Here is a 10,727-nt window from a genome sequence, read left to right as displayed (position 1 = left end):
CACACTTTTTCAGATTTATTCATATAGATCACTTTTCACAAAAGGTGTGTTACACAGGCTGTCACAGCTTTAAGACAGACCAATAATCAAACACCATAAAGACTGAAAAGCATTTAAAATCACCCAACAATAAAACAGTCAATCAAAATCAGTGAAAGGTGAGTGTGACGGACCTGTGAAAGGCACTGACACCAAACACAGACGTTTTTGTCACACCAAAGAGGAAATGTGTGACGTGCCACGATGCTCTCACTTACAGCACAAAAAACTGTTGCTCTCAACCAGATTTGCTGCCTGCAACTTTGTCCACTTTCCAAAGACTGAAGGGCTTATTGGCACCAAACCAAAGCAGTAACTGTAAAAATAGTCTGTTAAATATCTGGAGGCAGACAGGTAGATTAGGATGCAGTTTATGTGTTGTTGATATTTTATTCTGAATACTATAACGATCTCAAGCTGATTTATTCCCGTCCTCTCACAGATACTTTCTTTCACAAATGTTTCTAGAAAATAAAATAATTTCTAGCTATTATCAAACGCCGTAAACAAACCTGTTAAATCATTTCGGACTATGTTGTCAGTATGACTGCTAGTAGACCAACGGAGTAGATCCAGAAGGGATGAGATACACCATTAGAACTATTCAGCAAGCACTCGACTCGAGACCAGGACCCATTATTGGGCAGAGGATCCACTCCCAACGTCCAGCACATCAGATTATAGATGTCCACCGATCGGATTGGAGCTGCCCGAACATTCATCTTGAAGTCTAAAAGAAATGAAGCAAACAAACGTCTTTTAACCTAAGCAGAATAACAGCATCTGTACACCACAGCTAATGATGTTTTTCTCAGACAGCGTGACAATTCAGGTCAATTTGATTCAATTTCAGGATAATCAATATGTTTTTGGTATATCTTCAATAAATCTGACAGCACAGCTCTTTTACAAAATATTTTCACTGAATAAACCTGAAGTTTCTACATAAGCTGACCTTTAGATGGTGAACGAAGAAGCATCATTCACCATGAGATGATGACTCATTACTGAAAATACTGCTGCAGAGCCACGTGCACTGTAAACATGCCTCCATCCATTGATGCATACATTCATGCACATGCACAGATCAGTCTGGTGTCTTTTACTCTGTAACCAAAATGTCTTTGTTACCGGGTCCTGTTGCCAAGAAGAAGCCTCTCATGTCAATGAACTCATTGTCGTACCCATGCCAGCCATTTTGCCATGCGGACGCTTCCCCAGAGTCATTTTTCCAATAGGGGAGACTTGCCTTGTTCTGGAAAGGACGCAGATATAAACACAAACAAATGTAGGTTTCATAGATATATATTCATAATACAGTGTATGTGATACAGAAAAACTCTACATTACTGTATATGTGTGACATTAAAATCATTAAGGCAACATCATGTTCATTTTTAAGTCAGCACATGATGAGATTCAGAAGTATTCAAGACCGTGAGGAGAAACTTCGAGCTGCAGGTTTGACAGGATGCAGCAAGAAAGCCAGACGTCAGAATAAGACTCAGAGGCTCGTCTGGGCCACGAAACACCGACACTGGACTACTGAAGACTGGAAGAAGGTTTTATGGATGATGGATCAACATTTGAAATCTTCATGCAGGATCTTTGTACGCCGTGGAGTAGGTGAAAGTTCCACAGTGTGTGGCATCAACGGGCTGGGGCTGTTTGCTGATCCAGGGTCAGTGACTGGTACAGAGACGCTCCCTGAACCAGAACAGCTACCACAGCATTCATGCAGCACCATGCAGGACCCTCTGGTATGCACCTAGTTGGTCAGGGCTTCATCCTACAGCAGGATAAAGACCCCACACAGTCCAAGCTGTGGCAGAACCACCTCAGGAACAAAGAACAAGATGAGCTTGGAAACATGGAGGTCCAGCACAGTCTCCAGACCTAAACCCATCGAGCTGGTTTGTACTGGACAGAAGAGCGAAAGCAAAGCAGCTACAAGGTCCACATTCATGGGAACATCTGCTCCAGATGTGGGAGAAGATTTGATTTGTGTTGTAGAAAGAATTTTTTTTGATGGAAGAAGGCGTCTGATTGGAGCAGAGATGAAACATGAGCCGGACACCAGACTGTGGAAACCAGGAGCCAAGTCTAAACTGCAGCTCCTCCCCGATTTTTTAACCAATCACATTCATTCTTGTTTGTACCATAATATACAAACTTTGTTCACTTGGGAGTTGCACCCTCTCTTTGTCTGGACAACGGGAGAGGGAGAAACACAAGGGAAGTCAACACAACTAACAACAGGTGCCAACAGTCAGGAAAGACAGTGTGGAAAACTCACCCAGAAAGAAATACTGTACAGTCACAGACTTTACATGAAACCTTTGGCAGGCATGAATACACAAGACAGAGATGAAATAAACATAAACCAAAACACAAGGACACAAAAACTATAAATGATTAGAAGAGACAAAGTAACCAAATGTTTCTAAAGACGCGTAAAACAATTCAAGACAGAATGAAGAATACAACCCTGGGACCATGCTGCTGTGTAGTATATATGATCTATATAATGCAAAATAACAGCAAGTTAAGATCAAGGAAGATTGTCCATTACCGGAGCGATAAACCATCCTGGCTCAGCCACTAGTGTAAGGGGGGAAACAAACTTTCCTTTCTTGTAATGGAATCGTTCAGGGATCTCTTCTCTGGCATAGACACCCATGTTAGGGACCTCAGACAATCTGGCAGATACCTGGAATAATGAACAAAATGAGAAGCAGTGTTTGACCCCGTGTTTGCTGTTTTTTGCACTTTTCAATCTTGTTTACTTTTCATTGTTGTGATCGCGCTCATCGATTTATGTTCCTGGTCTCTATGGGTTCAGTTCAGTCTCTTGTGCTTATGAATTTTCTGTCAGTATTCAGTCTCTTTTTGTGTAAGTCAGACGACTTTAGGTCGTTTGACTTCCTCTTGTCCCTGAGTCCTTTCGTCCCCGTAGTCTCCCCAGCCCGTGCATCTCTCATTCCCTCTGTATCATGTCTGTCATGTGTTTGTTATTCTCTTCCAGTGTCAAGTGTGAGTGTCTTGTCTCTGGGTATCTGTCTCTGTTCTCGCTGTGTTTCCTGTCTTAGACCGTCCTCGTCTCACTTTTGCTTCCCCTGTTTTGTTACATCTGTTCCAGCTGTGTTCCTCTGCTGTTTCCACTCTCCTCATCACCTGTCTGTGTATTTTCCGGTCCTTTTCCCTTTGTACCTTTCCCCAGTGTTTCCCAGCTCCTTGTCCCTCCTTGTATTTTGCTTCATTCAGTTCCTGTGATCTGAAAGCTTAAATTTCCTCCGTATTTGTATCTGGACATTGAGCCACATGAATGGCTTGCCTTTGGTTAAGATCTGGTCTCCACAGCTTCAACTCATTGATCATATGCCGTACGGTCGGAGAGCAGTAGGCCCAGGTTTGAATCTGACCTGCGGCCCCTGGTACATGGACGGGGGAGCGAGAGAGGGGAAACACGCAGCACTGTCTTATTCCAATAAAGGCTGAAAGGCAAAAAAATGAATGTGGTCTCCGTGCATCTGCATTTGGATCCTCTTTGTTTAACACGATCTGCATCCCACACATCTTGACAAAAGTAACACGACAGTGATAATAATTCTTCTCAAATACTCTTAAGGTTCTCCCTCTCACACACACACACACACACACACACACACACACACACACACACACACACACACACACACACACACACACACAGGGGAAGAGAGGGAGAAAGAACTCAGAGACAGGGCTGCACTGAGACAGAGATATGGGAGGGAACAGAAACGTTTCTGCAGTATTGAGTGTCTTTGAGATGATGGAGCACACTGGTCTCCATTATCCATAAATGAAAAGGGTTTGAAACCACCAGGACTCTTCCTAGAGCTGGCTACGTGACCAGAAGGTCGCTCTGATAGACCTCCAGCATTGCTCTTTGGAGAGAGAGGAGCCTTTCAGAAGGACAGCCAGAAGCCGCTCATTGGTGGCTTCACATGACAGCCTGCCTGGAGTTTGTCAAAAGACTCCCAGACCTTGTAAAAGAAAGTTCCCTGTATGATGAAACAAAGATTGAACTCTTTGGCCTGAATGCCAAGCATCATGTCTACCATCCCTACAGTGAAGAATAGTGGTGGCACAGTTTTTCACAGAAGGAACTGGGGGAGTAGTCAGGGTAAAGAGCAGGCTGTCCTTGCTGATAACCTGCACCACGATGCTCTGGACCTCAGATTGGAGTAAAGGTTTATTTTCCAACAGGACAAGCCAACATAACAAAGGCTTTGGCTTCTCTGTGAGTGTCATTGCCAGAGCCCATCCTCTCAACACTGGACGTTGGATAAACATGCAGATCATCTACATTGAGTCCATCGGTCCCTGACCAATGCAGGACATCTATATGACGTCCAACCTTGGATGTCAACATTTCAACTTTAAGTTTTTTGGAAGTCATGTTGAGGAAAATTTACATGAGTAATATTCTTTTATTTACATTGTTGCTATCAATATGTTACATATGAATATGGATTATTTATCAACAATTTATTATGTGTTAGCCTATTGATTTAGTCAGTGTTTCTGACCATGTTAAAATGGTCATATTTTAAAATCTGTTAAAATCTGTTGAAATATTAAAACCTTTGAATTCCGTATTAAAATGTAAAATAAAAATGGTTGAACCCCGAAAAGTTGATTCTGTTTATATGGGCGTAGCGTTCTCAGTGGGAGAAACGCAGAGCAACTGTGGATGAAGGTTTCGGCCTGTCTCAGTGATGCAAAGCCTCCTGCATCCAGCATCAGCATGGAGGAGAGGAAGGCACTCACATCACTTAGTGATGTCAACAACATTATCATCCTTCCAGCACACAAGGCTAGGTGCACAGTTTTGCTAAATCAAAAAGACTATCATGAGAAAATGTTGTCACTGCTCAGTGATGAAAATACTTATGAGACCCAGGAAGTGAGAGATGTCATGATGGAGGCAGATCAAACCGTGGTCTCGTACGACGTTACATCTCTCTCCACTTGCATCCCAGTCGAGGAAGCGCTGGAGGTAGTTCGAAAGAGGTTACAGGATGACCCCAACCTCAGCAGCAGGACCGCTCTCAGCATCAACCAAGTGTGTTTGAACTGTGTCTTCACATACAAGGGTCAGTCCTACAGGCAGAAACATGGGTGTGCCGTGGGCTCCCCAGTTTCACCCTTTTTGTACATGGAAGAAGTGGAAAAGAGGGCTTTGCTATCCTACCCTGGAACACCACCAAGCCATTGGTTCAGATGTGTGGATGACACCTGGCTGAAAATCAAATCTCAGGACGTACCACAGTTCACGGATCACATTAACTCGGTGAACCGACACATCAAATTCACCAGGGAGGATATGAAATGTGGCAGGTTAGCCTTCTGTGACTGTGAGATTTCCATCGGTAATGGGGGACATCTAAAAGCTGACGTGTACCGTAAACCTGCACATACGGATCAGCATTTAAGGTTTGACTCTCATCATCCACTGGAGCACAAACTGGGCGTCATCAGGACGCTACAACACAGAGCGAACGCCATCCCCACTGACACAGCAGCCAGGGAGGCCGAAGAACATCAGGAAGGCCCTGAGTAAATGTGGTTATCCCAGCTGGACTTTTGTCAGAGCTGGGAAGGCTCCTAAAGAAAGCTCCAGCTGATCCAGGAGGGAAGGAAAACAGCTGCCCACCTGCAGTGATCCCGTACGTGTCAGGAGTATCGGAGCAGCTGAGACGCATTTTTGCTAAACACCAGGTCTCTGTGGCTTTTAAACCCCAAAACACGCTGCGCCAAAAACTGGTCCACCCCAAGGATCGGGTCCCCGACACAAACCGAGTAACATAGTGTACACTGTTAAGTGCAGGAGGATTGGCAGGATTCATACAGCAGGGAAACCAAACAACCTCTGGCTACAACACAGCAGAGCCACCTCGTACCTCGACCACGGTGAAGTGGGCGGTCCTTTGTGAGCTGCAAATCAGGTAAGCAACAGCCTTTCTACCTTCTCAGGTTTCTACAGTAGAATCACCGTGGCGATCGCTTTGAAGTCTCTTTGTGCGGGGTTTCATCTTTGTTTTGTGCTGTCGGCTTTGTGTTCATAGCAAAATACTAAAGATCATACGTGTGTCCTCATCGGGATTTGGATGTGTGTTGGTGTGTGCAACTGTAGCCTCAGCTTTACAACATGCAATTAATTAGCACAAAGGTAAAGTGGAGCTAGTGAGAACCCAGTGACAACCAATGAGAGAACTGATAAGTAATATCGATAACAGAATCAGAATCCCTACATTCTTATTAATTACCATCTCTAGCCTTTACTACAGTTACCTCCACTTGTTATTTGTGAACTGAATTGAAAGAATGGGCTGAAATCAGGTCAAATGTATTTGTATATGTCATGGTCCTGGGCCATGTTGGCCCAGTATTCTTAGTTTTTGTGTGTTTTGTATTTTGTTCCCTATTTATGCCTTGGTTCCCAGGTTGTTTAGTTAAGATGTTCCTTATTTGGTTACCCCTGTGTGCCCCTCTGTGTATCTGTGAACCCTTGTTTCCCCTCCTTGTGTTTTATTCCATGTTTTCCGTTATGTCCGTGCTCTCTCCTCCTGTCTGAACCTCTGTACTTCCTGTTTTACTTTGACAGTGTCTCGTCAGTATGTGTCATGTTGTGTTCACCCCTGCCCTGTCTCGTTACGATGATCTGTGTCAGCTGTGTTCCCGTGTGCTCCCACTTCCCTCGTTTACCCTCTGTGCATGTATGTCCACGTCTCCCTCAGTTCAGTGTCGTGTTCTCCCTCATGACTGTGTGCCCCGCCGTGTGTTTCCTCGTGAGTCAGTTCCTTAGTGCTTCCCAGTTCAGTTCATATAATTTTGTATCGCCTTTATCCTCTGTCAGCAATAAAGCTGTATTTTGAGTTCAGTCCTGTTGTCCCGTGAGTTTGTGTTTGGGTCCTCTCCTGCCTGCACACAGCCTGATCATGACAGTATAGCGCTAGTCCCTAAGGACCCCAAAGCGCATCCAGTCATCCACCCACTCACACACTGGTGATGGCAGCTACGTTGTAGCCACAGCCACCCTGGGGCGCACTGACAGAGGCGAGGCTGCCGGACACTGGCGCCACCGGGCCCTCTGACCACCACCAGTAGGCAACGGGTATCTTGCCCAAGGACACAACGACCGAGACTGTCGGAGCCGGGGCTCGAACCGGCAACCTTCCGAATTTCTCTGCCATGAGAAAGTTGGGTTGCTTTGCAGTATGATTTGCATCATTATTCATTTGCACCATAAAGTGCTGTCCAATCCATTTTGCAGTAAAGCCCTGTGCACTTGGGAATTTATCCTACTACTTATATCAGCAGTCACAACATTAATAATACTAAGGACCTGACTCTCTTGGTAAACCTATATGTGCATCCCATAACTCTGCCTTTATCGTGTTTACAGATAATGTGGTGAGCTTTGTTCCTCTCCTTCTACAACCAGTTTCATCCCATAATTATGGTAAAAGTTCATCTTGGTTTTAGCTGCCAAAGCTTTATGTGGCTTTCCTGGTCTCGAGTAGAAACAGTGGTTTGCACCTTGTTACAGTTCCACAGAGTTCTGTGAGTTTTGTGTGGATGCTTGCAAAGAGCTGACGTGTTAGCATATAATGTAGTTGCTTCAGCCCATGTCACAGTTTGCACTTTCTCTTGTTTTGTCGTGCAATAAAAATACAAAATCCTTTTCATATCTCTAGTCCTCAAAAGTTATAGACAGGTGTGAGTGCTCAGGAAAAAACGATATTTGATGTAATGACATCATTGTAACTGTACTGTCATTATTGAATTCAGTACGCTGAAGCTGCATTGTTGAAAAATATTATGATCTAATACTTTGTAATGTGTTATTCTGTATGTAATACAACCATTGGCTCATTCATTTGACTAAGGTGTAGTTTCCTGACAGTCACAAGTTTCATGACATAAAATGGTTGTGATTACAGTGACAATAGCACAAGAGTGCGAGCGCTCACAGAAATGACCTATAGTGCACAGAGACAGCCAATGACTCTGGTTTCACCTCCTGGAACTTGTTTTCTTCAGGCCAAAGACTGACCACTGGGCCTCTGTCCATCATCTTGACGATGTCTGCCATGTTGATATACTTATCCAGCTCTATGACCTTCTCCATCCAGTGGATTTTTGTCATACCGTGGTCTGAAAACAACATTATATTCAGCTGGTTCACCATGTTCATCTCCTGCAGGAACATCACAAAAACAAGAATGAAAACGTTGAAAGAATGAAAGAACATGAAACAAACCACATGACAGGAAAAATTGCAGAATCTGCAACTGTAGTGACAGTTATTGTGTTATTACTTTGATTTTGCTGTTGAGTTTCTGCATTGCAAGATCCAGTTGTTGCACAGCTGTTTTGACCTGACGAGAGTCTGGACCAAAGTGATGGCCCTCCACATCAATGTTCTCATAATATATTGCTGCCATGTCTGCTTGGTTTGATCTAAGACACACACACACACACACACACACACACACACACACACACACACACACACACACACACAGATTAAATGGTTACTCTCCTACCTTCTCTAAGTGTTATTTTCTTAAGTGCACCAAAAACTGTCACGCTCATCTTTGCGTCTTGTTGCACTGTCTGTTCTTCTGCTCTCTCTGTGCTGTGCTTCTTACCCAGACTTATCTTTGAATCAGCTCACTGTGCATCACCTAGGACTCTCACCTCTAGTCTCCTCATTCTGGATAAATGTGCCTTCCTACTTTCCACAGCTGACACTGCATTCTAGTTACCTCAGACATCGAATGCTGGAGCTCTGAGTGACATTACACCCATGTTCCAGTAGTAAAGTTAATAAAAGCAATGAAACACAGGCTCAAACTAATAAAATAAGCTGCTTACATTGTATGACATCTTACTGTGATGTGAGGTAGACATTTTCTGTAACTGTCCTTATGTCAGTGAAGCTGCAACAGTTATTGGAGGAACTGTTCAGCTGTTAAGTGTTGCAGCGGACAGCTGTGGTCATCGTGGCTGATGCAGACCTCATTCAGAAAGGGCTGAGCTCAGTTGATGGAGGAACACAGTGTTGATTCAAACTGCATTTAAATTGCAACAACAATAATGAATTCTGTCAGCAAACGACCGCTCCCTGTGCAAAACAGACCGTAAATCGATCTGATCTTCTATAGCTCTTTTCTATTGTACTAAGCACTCAAAGTGCTTTTCACAACTCGCCTCATTCGGCCTTTCGTACAGACAGTTTTTCTATCCAGCTAACATTTACACACATTGATATTCATGTTACCTTAAGACTGTTAGTGCATTTGTTATTGATGCTGTGAGATTTTTCTCTGAGGGGTTGTACACGTATTCCTCACAGAAAGATGGACGGACACCCAGAATCTCCACCTCACAGCCTGAAACACATGAAATGACTCCATCATTTACAGGCACCTCTGTAAACAGTTAACATGCTATGATAGCCCATTACCTGTATGTCATAGACAATAATTGCTTATTATGTTGACCAGCAGCCATCAGAGTGTATGTGTGTTGTTATTCTAACAAAAGAAATTACAGCAGTTTCCCTTGGTTGTCATTGTCCCTCTCTGAACCTGGGTTTAGTGTTTTTGGGGTCAGGAGTCTTTGTATTGTAATCTTTGTGTTTGGTTGGTTATCGTTCTGTTATTGCTGGAGTTCAGCTTCATCGTTCCCTTGTGCTTACTCGTCTTCTTTATTTTCTGATGGTTTGTATAAGTTGGTAACACTTTCTATTGCAACCTGCAACTAAGGCGCAAGTACCCTGTAATTACATGAAATGTCAGGTAACAAGTCGGGTTTTTACTGGAAACAATGAAATAATTACACTGAAAGAATTTATTTATTTCCACATCTTCAGCACGCTTTTCAGGGCATGGGCCATATTATGGAGTGACTTACTGAGTTGTGACAACTGCTGTGGCTTCATGCTGAGAGAGAGCACTTCAGATGTGATGCTAGCTTTAATAGTGTTGATGGAGAAGTATAAAGAAAGCCAGAAGGAGCTGCACTGTGGATCTAGAGAACGGCTGGTGCAGTGCATGTATGAGGACAGCGAGACAGTGGTAAAGAAACCAACTCTAAGCCCGTTCTTATTCGCAGTGGTGATGGACAGATGAGGTCAGGCAGGTGTCTCAGGGGGGTTGCTGAGGACATTGGGATCTGTAGTGATCTAGATGGAAGAGAGCCTAGAGAGGTGGAGGTATGCCCTCGAGAGAAGAGGAATGAAAGTCAGAATATATGTGTGTGAAGTAGCAGCTGATTTCAATCTGTGTGTCAGAGGATTTGGACATTACTTTTATTGTCACTGCACAAAAGGATGAGAGGAAGATGTTAAAGTGGAGACTGCTGCAGGACAGAACAACTGCATCATACTGTTAAACGCCACAGCAGTTGTCACAACTCAGTAAGTCACTCCATAATATGGCCCATGCCCTGAAAAGCGTACTCTGAATGGTTTAGGACCAAAATACATCAGTGACCTCCTGACCCAGTATGAACCTTCCAGATCCCTCAGGTCATCTGGATCCGGTCTTTTATCAGTTCCCAGAGTCAGAACCAGACACGGAGAAGCTGCATTCAGCTTTTATGCTCCTTATATCTGGAACAAACTCCCAGAAAGC

The 10,727-nt window shown here is 43.8% G+C and overlaps 1 protein-coding gene across 1 annotated transcript in view; it reads right to left on the bottom strand.

The window, feature by feature from the left end:
• Positions 1–10,727, bottom strand: part of enpp6 (ectonucleotide pyrophosphatase/phosphodiesterase 6) — a 33,839-nt gene continuing 23,112 nt past the window's right edge. The window contains exons 3-8 of the mRNA XM_005751847.1: positions 9,371–9,482; positions 8,406–8,547; positions 8,105–8,284; positions 2,612–2,749; positions 1,171–1,294; positions 1–769 (exon numbers count right to left, since the gene is read on the bottom strand). Of these exons, the coding sequence (XP_005751904.1) occupies positions 570–769; positions 1,171–1,294; positions 2,612–2,749; positions 8,105–8,284; positions 8,406–8,547; positions 9,371–9,482 (896 nt within the window). The 3' untranslated portion in view covers positions 1–569. The remainder of the gene's footprint in view (positions 770–1,170; positions 1,295–2,611; positions 2,750–8,104; positions 8,285–8,405; positions 8,548–9,370; positions 9,483–10,727) is intronic.

Source organism: Pundamilia nyererei, unplaced genomic scaffold, assembly GCF_000239375.1.
Source record: "Pundamilia nyererei isolate P.nyererei 1_Seehausen unplaced genomic scaffold, PunNye1.0 scaffold00330, whole genome shotgun sequence".
Lineage (NCBI taxonomy): Eukaryota > Metazoa > Chordata > Actinopteri > Cichliformes > Cichlidae > Pundamilia > Pundamilia nyererei.
Note: the sequence above shows the minus strand (reverse complement) of the source record. Positions and strands in the feature narration are given on the sequence as shown.